At 35.8% G+C, this 19,581-nt stretch overlaps 1 protein-coding gene across 1 annotated transcript in view; it reads right to left on the reverse strand.

Moving 5' to 3' along the window:
• The window catches only part of CDH19 (cadherin 19), a 40,980-nt gene extending 26,136 nt beyond the window's left edge, over positions 1–14,844 (reverse strand). Inside the window, exons 1-6 of the mRNA XM_072851313.1 lie at positions 14,647–14,844; positions 11,033–11,327; positions 3,589–3,708; positions 2,774–2,938; positions 1,858–2,042; positions 403–656 (exon numbers count right to left, since the gene is read on the reverse strand). Of these exons, the coding sequence (XP_072707414.1) occupies positions 403–656; positions 1,858–2,042; positions 2,774–2,938; positions 3,589–3,708; positions 11,033–11,327; positions 14,647–14,844 (1,217 nt within the window). The remainder of the gene's footprint in view (positions 1–402; positions 657–1,857; positions 2,043–2,773; positions 2,939–3,588; positions 3,709–11,032; positions 11,328–14,646) is intronic.
• Positions 14,845–19,581: the final 4,737 nt, after the last annotated feature.

Genomic DNA, 19,581 nt, shown 5'->3' on the forward strand with positions numbered 1-19,581 from the left:
GGGGACTGGCTGGGTATCAGCTGGTTGGTGGTGAGCAATTGTTTGGGGTTTTTTTAATCACTTGTTTTTCTTGGGGGTTTGTTGTGGGGTTTTTTCCCCCTTTGTTGTTTTCTTTTTTTCTTCTTTTGTTTATTATTAAACTGTCTTTATCTCAACCCATGAGTCTTCGCGCTTTTACCCTTCCGATATCCTCCTGCATCCCACTGGCTGGGGGAGTGAACAAGCGGCTGTGTGGTCCTTAGCTGCCTACCACGGTTAAACCACACCACCTAGAATAACCTAGGCTATCACAATGAAAGCATGATTAACTGTAATCATGAGCCAAGGCAAGGAACAGAAATAGCCTTTGGAAATCCCAACTATGTTGACATTTGAGGCCTGTTCACATTTTAAGTTAGGTACCTGACTGGGGAGTCATCATTGTCTGGATCTCTAGCAGTTACAACGCCCACCAATGAGCCACTCACAGCCGCTTCAGCAATCTCCATCACATAGTTCTCCAAGGTGAAAACTGGAGGTTCATCAGCATCTTCCACATTGATTTTGACAATGGTTTTGTCTTCAAATGGTCCTTCTTTCAGAAAACGCTCATCAATGTACCTGTTTACAACTTTTGCTTGAATACTGTATCTTCTCTTGCTCTCATAATCCACTCTCTGTTAAGAAAGAGTGAGATGTGGAGTATTCCTTTCTCCATATTTGAATTAAATACAGTTCAATAAGTGGTGTGAGATTAAAGACAAAATAGTCCTACCCTTCTTTTGGGAATGTTTCAAAAGTAGTTACTTCTAAGATTTTTTTTTAAATGATAAAAACACTTTAAAATTAAACTGTGCTATGCCATTGTTTGCTTTCACATGTAGGCTAGCTTTAATGTTATAGTTAAACAACACTGTAAAACAAGTCTTCCCATAGAATGTCAGCCCTAAGAAAAACAATTTCTTGTATTAATACTTGTATTTCCAACATAGGTGTAACCTTAGTGAACACACTATTCTTTACTGTTCCATAAACAATGCAAGTCAGTTAATCTGTAGGGGTTAAGCTGAGTATGTTAAAATTTAGTCTCTAAAGCAAATACATTCCAGAAGGCAACAATGAGTGTTTAATAAACATGTAGTTATACTACCATTTTAGGTAGTCATTATCTTCTGTAATTAAAAAAAGAAATACTAAATAAATACCTTCGTGAATTGTAATAAATCCAAATAGAAAACAAAACAAAACAAAACAACAAATTTACAGTATTCAGTTCTTCAGGCTCCTGGATTTCACTAGACTACCAAACTCTATCATCATTTCAGATGATGACCCAGAAAACTTCCTGTGTGATTTAAAAAAAAAATCATACAGTATCAAAGCCTCTTAAATATCTTAATTCATAAACTGGTATCTTTTGAGTGTATTTAGTGTCTTTTCAAAGCTATGTCATAACAAAAACTCCACTGTCTATCTAATACCGTAATACCTTCTGACTTCAGTTAAGTTTAATAGGAGGTGTTGGAAGTGAGGAAATATTGTGTACAATTTATTGATAAAGGTTTTACAGATGATGCACAGAAGAGATAGAACATTTTCTCACAATGGGATACACTATGTTGCACAGCTAGGAATAACATTAAGATACTTTGACTGCCACTATTGTATTCAGAAGTAATAGGAATGAGTCAAAAAAAGTAAACAGAAAGGAAAGCATGTTTCTTTTTATTCCCCCTAATATCTCAATCAAATCACAAAGCCTGGAGAAAGAAAAAATAGTAGAATCCAAAGCAATAGGCCTTTTTTAAAAAATCCAGCTTGCTTGAGGAGATTCTTTCCAATATTTAGAGATTTTTTAGGTGGTTTCTGTGATCTCACCTTTTTTAATAAGATAATTCCTTCTTGAGTCTCATTGTTAGTAATGATGTCAAAAACATCTGAGCTATCTCCTTCGATGAAATAGTTCATGGCTGCATTCTGCCCTATGTCGCTGTCTTCTGCGAAGACTTTGCCTACAGTAGTGCCTACAGGAGCCTCTTCAGAGACGTTCATATAGTAGAGTCCTAAAGAAACAAATAATGGCACAGGTTAGTGATCTGCCGTGGTTAATAGCTGTTGTAGGTATGATGGCTTGAGGCTCTCAGAAAGTTGGGGAAAGCTTTTATCAGAGCAATGGATCTAATCCAACAATGGATAGGTCTTGGGGTCAGGGGATGACAACCATTCCACTCGTGAGTCCTCCTCTCTCAGCCCCACTTTAGCAGTAAATGAAGAGCTAAGGAGAACCAACAGGGTGAAAAAACAGTGGAGGGCAGCACTTCCCAATTGCATTTCACTAGTTCTTCCTGACAGCCCAGCTAGCAGCTCCCATGTCTGCTAGAAACTCCCTGGACAGAGAAGGTCACATCATTCACCAAAAACTTTACAGTATCTGTCAGCAAAGAATGAAGAGAGGAGAAAAAGAAAGAAGGTGAGTGAAAATGGTACTAAATATCCCGTTGCCCACATTTTAGGCTTAGGTAGGGCAAACTATACAGAAAGCAGTTTAGTAAGTCATTTGTCTCCAAAGACTAGTGATAAAAACAGCAGGCCTGAGGTCTTTTGTAATGATAGGTTTTCTTTTCCTCTTCACTTTTGAGCTTTTATGTGGGATTTTTTTTATTTTATATTTAAATCTGTATGCTGAAGTTAAAGCACAAACCTGTTCTGAAAAGCCCTACCAGTGAACTTAATAGAGCTACAGTAGATCTAAATTTCCTCAAGACTTCAACTACTGTAAGTAACCTATACTCACGCTGTTGAAATTTAGGTGGATTGTCATTGATGTCGGAGAGGTTGATGGTAACAGTGGCTGTTGCTGAAAATGCCCCTGCTTGCCCAACCATATCTTTGGCTTGGATGATGACCAAATACTGATCTTTTGTTTCTCTATCCATTTGGGAAGCCATTCTGATGACCCCTAAAAATGAAAAGTATAATATAATAACATAAAATAGTTCTGTTTTTTTTCCCAGCATTTGACCATATAATATGGGTATAAAATACAACATTGGAAATAGTTATGAATTTACATTCTAGACCATGCATAGCACAACTGTCCTAATACTGGGAATTAGTACTTATGGCAACATCTACGTTGTATGACAGATCCATTCTGCATAGTTAGAGTTTTGGGGAGCAGAACACACTGTATACCCACTCTACCATATATAACCTTCTTTCTTCCCCAGAAATCAGGATTTTGGAGGAATGTCACGTATCTGTGGTTTCTCCAACATAGAGGTAGGAATGTCACATAATAAGTCATAAAGCTGTTAACCCAGAAGTGTTCCTAGGTCCATTTGTTGGATGGGGTACTCAGAATCCAATTCTTTTCTTTAGAAATATAATTTGCTAAAAAAATTGTTGATTATCTAGAGAGAAAGAATTTCAGCTTCCTAGGGGAAAGAAATAATTGATTTTTTTTTAGATCTAGGAACTATGCAAAGATGTACAAGTGTAGGGCCGTATCAGTTGATCTTTGTGTTGAAATGAAGAAAGACATTTTTGCTTGCATCCATTTTATGTTAGTTTATGCATGTTTTCAAGTTACAAGATCATCTGTAGTACCTGTCTTTGGCTCCACAGAAAAATAAGGCTGTCCCTGAATGAGACTGTAAAGCAGACGGGCACTATTCCCATAGGAAGGATCATCACCGTCTGTAGCTGTTACCTGTGTAACTGAAGTACCTCAAAGAAAAAATAAAATAGATTATGTTTCTCTTCTTGTATAAATTATCTCAAAATTACAAAACATAAACTCTTTAAAAACCTTTTAACATACCAGTTATATTAGCAAACAGTCCTGAAAATTTACAGGAGCAAATGGCACCTTCTAAAATTTGTCATTAAAAAGGGAAAATATTCCCTCAGCAACTGTTCTTGTTGCATTCAAATTTTCAATTAAAATAAAAATAATAGCGTATGACTTTTCAGCACTATATTTATGTTGCTTAAAATACTACGTAACTTATGCCTTTTCCCCTAATTTCTGATATGTGAATGGAGTACAGCAAATTGTTTATCCTCCCCTTGTATATTCTTCAAAGTATTTTATGGAAATTTCCCATGGGAATAAGAAAACACAGCCACTTTATCACCAGTAGGCCCACTGGCAATAAAGAAATTGTTAGTAAGCAAAGCAGCCAAGAAGTATAACAAGGCTCTGATAACATTTTTTATCCTTGAATCTTTAATGAGCCTGTCCCAGTGCAAGAGTCACGGCAGAATCCCCAGTGCAAAAGACACAGCCGAATAAATCTGCAGAGCTTGATTTGATCTCTGGCTGGAAGCTGGTTATATCCTAGATACAAGATTGACAGCAATCTCAAGGCACCATCAGTGATGATTGTCCTTTAAAAGAAAAGATTCACAGTAGCATCATTTTGTAAGGTAATCATTACTTTGGGTTTTTTCCTCATCTAGGATATAAGAATACAAATATCACTTCTCATGAGGAACTGTGGCGAATCAAGCTACTTTCTAAAACTTTCTGGCATACATTCACGTGGTTGCAGCTGCTTACCAATATAGTGTATAGTTATGCTGGAGGAGAAAAGAAGAAGAAATGATGGACTGCAAGGAGTTAGACCAGAAACACCTTTTTTACGGCAAACTCAAAGTTGATATTTATCCCCAATAAAACCAGCATATTAATTTCTGAGTTTTCTAGCAGTTAAATAGTTTTATTTTAAAATAGAAATGAAGAAGGTTTTCTCATATAAGGTTATGCTGAATTAATTATTTTGATTATTTAAAAAAATATTTTTTGCATTTTCTCTCAATTTATTCAGCAGCACTCCAAGAGATTCTATGATGTATGTTATCTTCTCTCAGCACTAAACTGTTATTAAATACCACCGTCGTGGTTTAACCCCAGTCGGCAACTAAGCACAATGCAGCCGCTTGCTCACCCTCCCCGCTCCTGGTGGGATGGGGGAGAGAATCGGAAAGGCACAAGTAAGAAAATCCATGGGCTGAGATAAGAACAGTTTAATAATTTAATAATAATAATAATAATAATAATAATAATAATAATAGTAATAATAATAGTAATGAAAAGGAAAATAACGAGAGAGAGAGAGGAACAAAAACCAGGGGGAAAAAAAACAAACAAGGGATACAGCCACTGCTCACCACTCACTGACTGATGCCCAGCCAGACCCTGAGCAGTGATCACTGCCCCCTGGCCAACTCCCCCCAGTTTATATACTGAGCATGACATCATATGGTATGGAATAGCCCTTTGGCCAGTTTGGATCAACTGTCCTGGCTGTGCCCCCTCCCAGCTTCTTGTGCACCTGGCAGAGCATGGGAAGCTGAAAAGTCCTTGACTGGTGTAAGCACTATTTAGCAACAACTAAAACATCAGTGTGTTATCAACATTATTCTCATCCTAAATCCAAAACACAGCACTATATTAGCTACTAGGAAGAAAATTAACTCTATCCCAGCTGAAACCAGGACAATCACCAACTTTTGGAGTTATATGTCCTTCAAAACACACTTACAACGCCAAACTTCTGACATTTAGGTATGTATTAGTGTGTGTATAGATGTATACATATATATATACACTGCTCTTTATTGTTCAGGAGAAATTTAAAGATAAAATGACAGATTAATATTTAATCAGGGCACATATATGCTTCAGTAATAGCAGTATTCTTTAATAAGACTGAAGAGTAAAGGAAATCCTCAGCTACACAACTGTTAACTTCGTATCAGCTATGGTCTATGGAAACTGTTCTCTCATACAGGAAATTCACTCTCTAAGACAATTTAACATGAAGAGAATGCAGTTGCTTTGAAAAAAAATGGAGTGCTAGTTAAGATGGGATCAAGAACTATGAATAATCCAATAGGTACAGTCTTTTATAAATGCTGTTTTCTACTAAATAAAACCAAGTGCCCACAACTACGTTTAGAAATTGACTTGTTTAGAGAACCGTATTTAATAAATCAGGAATAAAATCCAATAAATATAAGACTGCAAAGTTATCATTACAGTTTTTTGCATCTCACTCATTTAAAGGTAGATTTATTTTCTACACCATTTCTAACCATTAGAAAGAAATGCTGAATCTAAACCAGCATTTGCTGTTTCTCTAAGCTCCAGACTATTTTTCTGCTTGCCTGTTGACTCTTCCAGAGTATAGCAGAAGGCAGAAGCATGGAATTTGCCCAGCTGGGCTCGGTGAGATGCAGCTGGTGGATATAATGGAAAGGTGAGCAGGCAAGGGGCATCTGGTAAAGAGGGAGCTGACCTGGAGGGAAGCAATAACAGATCTCCTGCACTCTCAGGAGGAAGGCTATTTTTAAACAGGGGTGGCAGGAGACCATATAAAGAGAGGTCTATGGTTTCTCACATTTTTTTAGGACAAAGATTTCATGATCACTATATGAACTTCTACATTAAATATGAACTATGTAATAAACAGAAGAAAAATGTTATCCTGGGTTTAGAATACTTTTTCAGTTTTTAATTTTTCACTGCTATGAAGCCTGTATTTCTTTATACATTTAACCTGCAGCAAACAAAGCAAGCCATTTGCTGAATGGAATCACGTTTGCCTAGATATTTGTAGTTGAGTGAAAGAATTTACAATGTTAATATTATGTACTCAAAAACTCCAAAAAAGCCATTTTTTTGTAACTCCATGATTGGGAGAAGAATAATTGATCAGATACAAATAATATCTTTTAAAGCAATTAATTAACACAGAACTCTTTCCCAAACACAAAAACAAACAAAACCCAAAACCCTACCTCTTGACAGTCCAGCCATGACATAATTGTCAATCCCACCATGATACAATTTCCCATTTATGTGAAAATGGATATCATGGCAGATATTAACTGAATATCTGAATATGTCTGTGAGCTTTCAAACATGCATTTTTGAATATGGGATTCTGTGTGATGTTGATATAAAGTTTAGCCCCAAATATGTGTTTTATGTGTCTTAAGCTGGATAGTAAACATGCTTACACATTTTTTGCTTTTTATTAGCTTTATTTAAGGCAAACTACATTTTGCTGATTGCTGTATAAGATTTTTCTTTGTATTCCTGCAGCCTTGGTTTTACCTTCTTGGGCAAAACATAGTAGTGTCACTTATATATTGCAGCCCATTAGGTAAACTATAGGGCCCTCATATGGCAAATAGTTATTCATTTTTCTAACTAGAGCTTGAAATCTATAAAAACATTAAGTACTGATATATTATTGCATCTGACTTTTAACCATTCCATCAGATATACTGTATTTGTACAAGTTTAACAGCTATATGGAAGACAATGTAAAATTGTACCAAATGCCTGAGGGAAAACCATAGTCCTGTGTTCTTAGAAAAGAGTCCATTTGCTGACACGCTTTTCATTTACTGTGACACTTGCATATAAAATCCTAAAAAATTTAGTACTGAAGATAAAAGAGAGCTAAGAAAGAAGTAAAATGCATTCTAATTTGTTGGCACATTAGTATATATACTGATATTTGTGCCTAACTTTAGGCAAAATTATCTGTGCCTATTTTCTGTTTTTCTGTGGTTCTCTGAGGCAAGTGGCTGGCTGTGAATTATTCTCTCCTTGCTTTCTTAGTTCCAGACAAAATGTTCAGTAACAGTGAACTGCTTTCCTGAGTATTGACCACGTTTCCTGAGCATGTTTTCTACGAGGAAATTACTAGGAGATCCCAGGTCTAGCATCAGTGAGCTGAACTGCTACTAGAGAGCTCTGAAACAGAGCAAAGGCCAAGTCCCTCTATTGCACTGTATCATTTAAACTAATTCTGGTCTACATTCCTTACTATGGAAGCAGATGTTCTATTTTACTGGAAGAAAAGCACTGATATAATGAATTATTATGGTACCAATGCTGCAAATTTTAGTCGGTTACTGTTTCTGTCTACTGGGAGGTTAGAAATTTCCTTGTAAGGATTAATGCTTTAGGATGCACACTGAAAGAGGTTTCACCTCAGATGTGCAGTCCCTACCCTTTCAGAAGCAGGGTAAGTGAGCCCAGAGAAGTCGTCATGGTGTGGCTCCGCTGTTTCATTGGAGCTGACCACTGTTAAGGTATATACTATTATATACCACTCCACTTACATTCTATATGCCAGACAGACACATTAGTATGCCAGTAGTGTAGTAGTGTCTACATGGAAGAAGTAGGTGAAAGAATGGTCTCCGAAATAGCTATGGTATTAGTACTAGAGAGGTCAAACGTAGAAGAAGCAGTGTGGAAAATATTTCAATATCCATAGGACCGACTTAGATCTACATATCATACACTGGATGACTGCAAATCTGTGAGTTTACTGTTTCAAGGTAGTCTGTGTCTGAGAGTGGAGGCACACAGGGATTTTGTTTTATTTTTCACCCAATCTGACAAATGGGAGGTGGTGTTACTTCTGATTTTTTTTTCCATATATTTCTACATTCTACTGGAAATTCTTTTTTATAATCTTACAGGAATATCACAAAATAAATTAAGTTTTTTGCAGTTTAATTAATCTTATGCTGAAGTGATGCAGTACTTTAGGAATTTAAATATATAATAGATGACACAGGAGATTGGATAAAGCCTGCTGAGCCTTTCATTTTTAGGGTATCAGTTTATAGCCAACTCAAGTCAATATAGTCTCATCTGTCAACTGCTTGTTGATGGTTTCAGGTGAGAAACAGAGGTATGCAGGAAAAGATTACTACTGTTGTTTTTGGCCATAAGCACCACCCTACCTAACTTTTTTCTTTTTTTTCCATATAGCCATTATTAAGACAGGAGCTCATCATTAAGACAGGCAGATAAAATAGAAGGAATCCATAAGTAAATTCTTGATATACTTCTGTGAATGGTTACAGGTCTGTGTGAGTGTAAATCAAGCCATACTAAATTATCAGCTATTTTAAAACCACCTTTTTAAGAGAACAAGTGCCTCATAAACAATGCTTTACCACAGGGAAAAAAAAAAAAAGGAAAAGAAAAAAGGGCATTGTCAAAGTCCTAAATCTGTGTAATCCCAGATAAAAATACTGAGATAATTCTAGACAATGAATTGTGCCCATTATTAGTGTGAACACATTAAAAAAAATGCAAGGGTCCTTGACAAGGCACCTGTCTTCTCGTCTCCAAACTTGAATGAATGAGCAAGATGCAAAGGTTAGAAGTACCCTCTGAACAAGCAACTGATTATGATAGAAAAAGCTATTTGACCAAGAGCTCAGATGCAGAGGTCTTGAGACAAATAAGTCTGTCTGCATGGAATAAAGTGGCAGTGAAGAAACAATCATACACCCAAAAGTGATTTCTGTGGTAGAAGGTGGTATAAGCAGGGTGACTAGAAAATAAATTGATTAAATGCATGTTTTTTGTAGCTATTGCTGGTAGTGATGGTGAGCTACTGCTTCCTGGCAGAAATTAGAATACTAACCCCACTTTTGATTAAACCCCAGGCATGAATATCCTTTTCTTGCAACTGCTATCCAGGCTGACAGAAGAGGATAAAGTTTACAGCTCCCAGTGAAAGATTCACTGAATCTGCCCTAAAATTTGAACGGGTAATGCTGAAGGAAACATAGTTTTTATTACCTTTTATGGTCACTGATGCTATTATGTTAATGACCTCATTAATTCATACAGTTTTAAGTAGCACAATATTTGAATTTCTTTTCAATATTTTTTGCAATAGAAAAAACCAAAAGAGATGGGGTACAAGTTTAAAAGATTACTGGGATTCTTTCTGTAAGATTTAAAGAATCCAGTTTTCCTTTGATTTTGAAGATAGTTATTTGGAGATAGCAATATCTATAACATGCTTGCTTATGTCAGCTGCATTCACACTTGGGGTTTTTTTAGGGATTTAAATGTATGTGTATACACAATACGTATGCATATGTGTATGTACACATATATGTATATACACACCTACATTCATCAGATGTTGACTTTGCTTCGTATTTGTTGTATTAAGTTTCCAGATACATGACAGATCCTAGTACAGGTCTGTTTGATCATGTGGAAATGGAAAAGAAGAGGTGCAGGGATTAAGTTCGTCCTCTTGACCGGAAAATTACAATTCACGTGCTTAGGAAATCAGAAGGCAATCCTTCACTGCACACCATCTAATCCAAAGAAAGAGAAGCTGACTGATAGGAAAGAGGCTTGGCAATGTAAATAGGTAGGCATCATACATAGTGTGAGGGTGGTCATCACATCAGCCCCACATCAGCTTCATACCATTCCTGTTCTAAACACATTACTTATAGGAAGGAAACTATCCCTATCTTGGGGGGGGTGGAAATCGTGAGTGCCTGTGATGTGAATGTGATTCTTTTCCAGTTACAGTACAATATGATTTATACTACACAGGGTATAATAAAGACATATTGTTTAATTATTAAGCAGAATCAGAGTAGGCTGAAGGATGCTGTTGAGTACTTTTCAGTTCAACTAAGCTTATATTTATGTCCTTAAAAGAGTCAACTGAGGTCAGAGGACTTTAAAGTTTACGTTCATGCTACTTTCTTTCAGACTGGTAGAAGCTTGAGGAGCTGACAGGTTGTAACACTAATCATACACTGAACAATTTTCTAGAGACTAGGGTGCTATACTGATTGAAAAAGTAGTGAAATCTGTCAGCCCCAAATCTCCTTTGCAGTATCAACTGGCTATAGTACTCTACCTATTTTGAATGGTAATGTTAAATTTTTTAACAAATACCAATTTCAAGGCTGAATCACTGATGAGAAAGACAACTTTCTATAGTCAATCCAAGCATGTATCAGGACTTCAATACATGTAAGTACCTAAATATTTAAAGGCAAGGATGTTAAGTAGAGGTATGCACAACCTTCAGTTTAAGCACTTAACTTTGCAAATTTCCAAGCTTGTAAAACAGTTTGCTTCCTTCTCACTGAAAGGCAGTCTACAAAATATGCTATTAAGATTTTATATCAACACAGCTATCTAGCAAAAAATCAGGAAATAAAGAATTTGGTTCACAGCATGTCATACCTTCAGGTGACATCTCTGGAACAGTAGCCACATAAGGTCCATCCAAGAACTGTGGTTCATGATCATTGACATCTCGAACCTTGATAATAAATTCTGATTCAGGTTCAACAGGAAGCTGAGTGTTCCTGTTAATTGCTTGTGTTCTTAGAGTGTAGAAGGGTTTCTTTTCTCGATCCAGCTTTTGTGTCACGTAAATTTTGCCGTTATTTTCATCAATGATAAAAATGCTTCCAGCTCCCTCCCCAGTCAAAATGTATTTTAGGTTGCCATCCTGCTTGTCTAAATCTGATTTTAGCTGCAAGTACAAAACAGAAAAATAAACCACATTTTGGGAGGAATAAAGTTTTGGAATATTCATTTTAGGCTTTGTTTGTTTTCATTCTACAGTGAACCCTGTCACTAGTGAGCCTTCTTGGATACTAATATTTAAAAGAGGGTATTGTCACATTTTCAGCCAGTCATGGCTCAGTTTTAAATTATTGATATAACAGACATATAAATGCATGGTAAACCTGAAAAAAGATGCTTCAGCCACTTTGAACTGAAGGGAATGAATGTAAGTACCTACTTTAGTTCATTGCTTTATCAGCTCCCATAAACTTCTGCTGAAAACGATGCAAAGGTCATTAAATATTATATAAATTTTTTATTATTACAAATGGCAAGTGTACTTTGTAAGTTTTATATATTTTTTGTACTCAGCAATACTAAGTGTAAATATGAGAGACAGTGTTCTATTTCTGTTGAAATATTAAAGAGATGAAAAGCCATTCTGCGGTATAAGCCAGTATTATTTATTCTGAAATAAATTGATAGACATTTTCCATTTCCTTTCAGGATGATCTGCATTCTCTGTTGTCTTGCTAAGATGAACTTTATGATGATGACTCCTCTGATGAAGCTGAGCCCTGGAGACCATTGCGGTCCAGCTGCATTTGTTCATGCCAACAAAATAGTTCTGTTGATGTTAACAATATGTAACAGTACTTTTTTAATAGCAATAACTTAATTTCTTAACATGTCAAGCACCCACAGTTGAATTTTATGGGAACAGCAATTTCTATTTTATCATTAATTCTCTAATTTTCTCTTTATTTATTTTGGGTTTAGAACAAAAGATGTCAAAATGTCTAAAAGCCTGGATAATCATTGAAAAATCCAATGTAAAAGAAAAAAAAAGTTTTATTCAACCTGTTTCTCCTGCAAAGCAGTAGGTTTTAAATGCAAATAATACGTCTACCTGTTGACTTCAATAATCTCACTGTTTTGCTTCAAGCTTATTGCAGCTCACTGCAGGATACGAGGCCACAGAGTGGGAAAGAAGTAACTATGGGGTGTAAAGGGCACATTTCCCTATTGAATCTACTCAACATATTTTGTAATAGCTTCTGAAGTTTCAAAAATAATTTTAACTTTTCTTTGGAACAATGCCCATGCCTTTTGAAGATTTTCATAATGCATAATTGTCTGCATGCTTCAAATGGATAGTTTATTCAGAATGTGACTGGGACGCTGCTCTGAGATATGAGGAACAGTTTTGAGTTCCTGCTCTGAGTTGTGTCAGAGTATTTAAGCCCTAAATTATACAAAGTTAATTCCCCCAAGAGAGAATTTTCAAGGCTAGGGAATTTAGAATCATTTAAAATATGAACAACTTAAAGTCAAATGTTTTCAACATAAGTAGTTGTGGGCAAAACATGGGGGAGGTTCACCCCCTTATGAGTGGTCTGGTTGAACTAATTTTAATACAATCCAAATTTGGCATCTGGCTAAGGGACACCACAGATTCTTTTTGATCCATAAATCTTGGTTTCCTTGTCATGAAACCCAGAGCATGGGAAAGGTGATGAATATCTAAATCTTTAACCTAAGATAGGGTTCAGATGTGATCACAGAGTGCATCAAACCCTTAGAGACTGGAAGGATGCCTCTGACTGGCTGTTTAGACATAACCTGTGTTGAACCACTTCACTAAGAATCATTTATCCCCAGAAGATTTTCATGACCTTGACCATGTTAAATGCGAAGTTCTTACAGATTACGTTTGCTGAGAAAACATACTGAAGGTTCTCAGTTTACCTGTGTTATTAAGCTAGACACAAAAGAATAAATGGTCTTTCCATTGTAAATGAGAACCGGGAACAAGAATTTATGTACTTGCCCTTATATATCTGCCATTGCAGTGCTGATGGAAATACTTCTTTTTCTTAAACATGATAATGGAAAAGGATTCATGAGTCTATGTTAAATGAAATTTGAAGATTGAGCTCTGAATCTGACTGCGAAAAGAAGTTGATATGGAATAGTGACTTAAAAACAGAGGCTACCTTTGTATTTTTGTTGATGCAGTTTCCTTCAGGGCCTTATTTACTAAAAATTTGTGTGCTGATCATAGACTATCACTTCATTTACTGAAAGCAGAGCATATTCTACTCAATAAAAAGACACAAGTAAATACATCTGATTAGACAATGGTTAGACTGAAATAAATTAACCATAATCTTCAATAAAAATTCCCCATAGTTTACCTGTGAGAAATAGAAAGGCAAGATTATGAAATTTTTCTAAAGCTGTATGAAAATATACATTTATGAAGTTTACAGGAAACTGTTTTCCAGCTATGGGAAAAGTAATAATAATTAAAAAATGAGTATGTCTACACTTGTTCTTTCAGAAGTGAGACATCACACTTCTATAACAGTTGCTTTGAAGGGGATGTGAAAAAGTAATTAATGAATTTTGAGCACTTCACCCTTTGGGCCCAATTAAATTTTAGTGCTAGTTAATTAGCAGTTAAACTTATTTTGGTTCATTCATCTAGAAAGTGCCTTAAAGAAAAGAAAACTAGATCTCAAGATTATAATTACTTCTAGCATACAAAAATAAATAATAATAATAATAAATATTATTAATAATAATAAGCAGAGAGAGAAGAAAGGGGTAGATAAAGCCTCATTAAGACAATTATCTTAAAGCACATTTTTAAAGGAGGGTGAAAAATAATTGCTCGTTGTGCTAAACCTACGTTAATCTAATGAACCATACAGATTCCTGTAGTTTCTCAGTGGTAAAAGGATTTAGTATTAATCTGCTTCATTAAAAATTAATGAGGGGTAAATCAGCTGCTACTTAGTGTAATAGAAAATCATGCTAAATACTGTTTGTAAACTACATTGCACTCAGTATGGCTGCTTTGATGTAGTGCCAAAAATAGCACAAGCACAAACAAATTGCCAGATGTTGATAAAAGAGTCCTTAACTTTCATTCAGAAGACAGAAAGGAACTTTTCAGCTTGATACCTTCGTCTGCTGTGTATGAAACTGGCTTTAGTAACAGAGTGAATGTGGACTTTCCTTGACAGCAGACCTAGGTGAAGGAAGGTCCTTGGTACTGCCTCGACCTCCAGCTCTTGGAGTTCTCTGACCCTAAGTCAGGTCACAGGAAAGGAGAGATATTGTGCTGCCTAATTACAGCTCTCTGAACTCCTCTTTCTACCTTTCTGGATATTTCCGTGTCACTGGAGATGCTTGGTCTTCCAAGTCAAGGTAGTAAGCTGCTAATCAGCAACGTTAAATCTAACCTTGTACTGTCCTTGAATCATTACTTATCATACCTGTCCAACATACACAGGCACCATTGAAGTCTGTTCCTCAGTTGCAAAAAGTGGCTCCCTTACCCAGCCACATTTCACTCTCTGAACTGCTGTGAAAGACTGATCTGTGTTTTGAGCGCTGCAGTTCTGCGTGCTTGGAGAGCAAGGCCAAAGTTGTACCAGCATCAGCATGAGACATAGCAATGCGGAGCAATTCATGCTGAACTGTTCTTTCAATCAATTTTCATCTGTGGAAGAGGAGAAAAAGAGAAAAAAACTTTGACAAAGCATCACTTTTGTCTTTCCACTTTTACATATTGATTCTGTGCTAATATAAGAACTGATTTGCACTGTTAAAACCTCCTCCTCTCCCTAAAAGGAAAGAACTGAAAGAAAGTCTGTTTCTGATTAAAATAGAGATTCTCTTGGAGACTCTGGCATGAAAGTCAAGTGTTCAACTTTCGTTTATGAATATCCTACACAGGGACTTTCTATGCAAAAGAGGAAAATCATCCTTCAATTAATTCATCTTCCAAATTAAGCTGGGTAATTGTATTGTGTAGCCTAGGAATAATTTGATTGGAATAATTGTATGTTTCTGCTTAGAGAAGGCTCATTTTGAGCTGCAGTCACAGAACTGCCTGAAGGGTGAACATCTAGCCTTAGTGGCCCTGATAACTGACAGCTGAAACAGAGCAGTGCAGATACTTTTTTTAACCTCTTCTTTCCCTCCTTCCTAACTCAGCAAAATGCCTGCAAAAATGCCAAAGGTGGTAGGGTACCATGAAGAAGCAGCAAAAATGTGCAACTTTCTCCTTCCTGGTCAACAGAAATTGTCTTAACTGATTTTACCACCTCTGACATTCTTGTCTTCAATTAAACAGACAAAGGGCAAATGCATCTTGAAAGCGGTAGGTTTCTGCAGCTAGTTTAATTGGCACAAAGTATTATTTCAGAAAATTAAGGCTTTGCACAAACTATATGCTACTATTGACTTTTCAGTGATTTTTGGTACAATACATGAAACTGAATTTTAAATAAAGTGCAATGCTCAGTTAAGAATGGCCATCTTCTATGAGGTGAAAAGGAAAATTTTGAAAATCTTTACCACACACATTTCAAGTCTTAAGACCTTACTTGGCAATGGCATTAGCATTCTTTTCAAGGCTGTAGCCTTGAAGAATAACATTTCCTATGCAGGAGCAGTCTGGTTTATGAATTTATCACATGCCAGTCAGTTTGTACAACACACTGGAAATAAATATTTGGCTGCATTTACTTTAGGTATGAAAATCCATGAGCCTTTTGCCTGTTCAGGATAAAATACAAATGTATGTATTTTAGGATCACAATTTAAATAATAATGTTATAAATACCCATCCTTATGCAAAGGGAAATGCCATAATTGCTTAAAATGACAGACAGGTCATATACACAACTATTTCTTTCCTTCCAGCAATTTTACATGATGTTGAACATTATTCTGTTAAAATGTAACCTGCGTATGTACATTTACCTAGAAAAAAGATAAAGGAGTTCTAATAGTAAGGCATATAGAATTGTAGGTGTTAAAATGCAAGTTGCAATTTCTTAACATTTTCTGTTTTTCAATTGTAAAGCTGTAACAGTGCAAGATGAGACTTGAATGGAAGGAATATTACTTGGGTACTCTCTTGTTTCAGTTGTCTGTGAAAAATTGCTTATTTTCCTAAAGCTGCAAGAATAATATTTGTGACATGGAAGACAAGGCCAACACAGCTCAACTTGGCTTTCAAATAAAGCTTGAGTGAGGTTTAAAAGGCCTAAAGGCCTTGGAGAGTCTCTCTGTACAGCGTGTGTATTTAACACTAAGCAGGAATTTGCACAGAAGTTAATCTTGAAAATGAACATTCATTTTACTGCAGTACATACCAAAGGACACAAAACTCAAACAATGAAAGCTGAATAGTCAAAAAGACCTTTCTGAGGAATCATAAAGAATTTATTTCAATCACTATTTAAATGAGGAGACAGGTGTTCAGTCTGGGCCATAGCAAATGCTTCTGGCTACTCATTAGCTGGTGTTTTGGCCGCTTGTTCTGACACTGCCCACCTTGTTCAACAAAGTATTTCAGGCTTGTGGGGCAGTATTTCATGCAGAGTGAATGCCAAACAGACACTAATTATCAAACTCATCTGAAAGACACTGTGTATACACATCAACATAGTGGGGGTACAGAATATGGCTTCGCAGGTCTACTGTTGGCCACCTTTTAGCAATGCACTCAGCAGTTAGCCATCAGCAATGAACAGCTTAAAGAGCATAATTAATATTTTGGTCCATTTCAGTGTCTCCTCTTTAGTAATTTATGTTAATAGCCTATGATACATAGATTCAAGCGTCATGTCTCAGACGAATTGGGAGGGAATAAACATTTTTAGATTTTGACATGTTGCACACTGTTACGTGTATAAAAAGACTTTAACTTGAAAATACAGATGGTAGGAAAATTATTGTAAAAAACCATAAAGCTATGTAATGGAATTAAGAGTTATATATATTCCTGGTTTTCTCTTCTCTGCTATACCAGACATACTCAATTTGCCTTTACTTTCAGGACCTTTCAAAGCATATTTGCTTCCAACATCTTCCTACTCATTTGGCATTGAGACATTGCCTCCAGCCTCTGGCCAGCACATGTTGCCATTCTTTATAAATTCAATTGCTCCCTTGTGAAACAATCATCTTCTTTCTGTTCCACAGACTGTAACTCACTCTCAGAAGTAGCTCTTGTAAAATATCCAGAAACTAATTTCTTACTCCCTCCTCTATTTCTAGTCTTTCCTTAAAAAATCGAAATTTCAGTATTACCTACTTAAAGGAAAAAAAAGTATTCACAGTGTTTAACGTGATTCTGTGCTGAGACTGCTGCCTATCACAGTGACTAGTATTGTCTTGTTATTCCCTTGTACTCCTCTGTCTATCCCTATCCATCAGTCGTCTCTTGTTTTACACTCAATTTGTAAGGTCTTTGTAAATGAAATGACCTTGTACTCTGTGTTATCATTATAATATGCAGCAGAAGGGAGGATTAGTAAAAGCACAGAGCTTTTAGGTGCTATAGTAATATGCACAAATAGATAAATTTTTAATAGAATAACCTCTCATTGAAACAAAAGACAAATATATTTTCAGAGATGAGCAAATGAGCTATCACTAATAATTTCCCAAGGGAATGAGAGAAATGGGGAACATTGTTCTGCTCCTGTCCTATTCTTCAGGAAGTACATCTCCACTCTCTCTCACTTGCATTGGATTGCAATAATAAACACTGATACTTAGAAGAGAGTAATGAGAATATCAATTGCCGTTGTAATAAGCAAGCTACAGCTTTTAAAGCAGTATCTTCTTTTATCCCCATGAAAATCACGAGTTTCCTGTAGACTAAGAACAGATTTACCTTCTTGGCACAAAGTTGCAGAGTCCTTTGTTAGGTTTATTCTAGAACCATAACCAAGAGACCACCACTTGTCACCACTTGAAACTGAATATTAGTTTTAGGTGTGCTGGTAGTCTAACTTGGTTCTGAATACCCTTTGTTTTAATAATAGTAATTAATTTTAAATTATGACCATGTCATTACTTTACAAAATAATACCCGTTACTGCCTAGCATTGCAAGAATAACAATAGGAAGAATAAGAGGTTTAAATGACACAGCCTCTGGGATATAGTGAAGTTACATATTTGTTGGTGGAAAAAATAAAAGACTAAGGGCAGACAAAACAACAGCTTTCTAAAGCATTAAAAAAACCCCAAACAACAGATTACAGTGAAGGTGAGGATAAATTATGTTCCAGTTCTGTTAGCTGAAGAATAAGGAAAAAACAGCTTAATTTTGTAACAAACCCCCCATAATTTGATATAAGTAAAGCCTTTTAATTAGGAGGTAACAAAACATGGAACATGGTAACAACAGACATGGTAGATACCACTTAACTAGAGAACATTAGGACCATCTCGTATATGTACTTGATCCTACTTTACAGCAGGATTTTGGAACAGTGACTCCTGAGAAAAACAAATCTCTCTGTCCTTGAAAGTACTGAGCAGAACCAAAAATGCCAGACTGAAAGACATTCCTTTTGTGGAAATTGGTGTTGTCTATGCTGGTTTTAATAACATCAAGCAAACAACAACAGCAACAAAGTGGAAAAATTCATGTAAGCCAATCTAATTAATTAATATGCAGCTCCTGAAACATATTTCTTATCTCAAGCAGAGGCCCAACATGATGTTGTGTCAGTTGCAAGTTCTGTTTTGTGCATTCGTGTTACGATTATAGTGAAATTTGTCTCCCTTGTATGTTGCTATCTTTAATTTTCACTTAATAGGATAAAGAAGAAAGGGTATCTGTAACTAACACCTACAGATTACTGTGTTAGAAAAAGGTTGAATGGATAGAAACCTTCTATGTACTATGCACTATGTACATTTGTACTATGTCTACTGGCTATTTGTCCTAGTTGCATTTTATATGTCTGATTACTGATAATCCTACTGTATTATAGTGCTGCTTCTCTATTTTCCTTCCAGAAATAAATATATATGGACTCATTTTCATTGACCAGTTTAGGTTTTACACAATATGGTAGACACCTAGGCTATATTACTCCTAGAATTCCCAAAGAATTAATAATATATAGATCAACTGGTTTAATTAATGCATAAGTTTTGTGTTGTTTATTTTTTAAAATCTGTATAGAACAATGATAAAATCTTCCAGAGTCTGCAAAGTAGTGGACTCAATCCTATTCTTGCTGCTTCTTACCGTTGCTGAATTTCACATAAAGACAGATAATTTTTTTTACAGGTTTGGTGTGTTAGAAACTATTAATTACCATTTTCATTGATTTTTAGCTGTGATTTGATCTTTTACAATCAGTGCCAAGATTTTTTTTTATGTAGGTTTTCCAT

This window comes from Ciconia boyciana, chromosome 2, assembly GCF_034638445.1.
Source record: "Ciconia boyciana chromosome 2, ASM3463844v1, whole genome shotgun sequence".
Taxonomy (NCBI): domain Eukaryota; kingdom Metazoa; phylum Chordata; class Aves; order Ciconiiformes; family Ciconiidae; genus Ciconia; species Ciconia boyciana.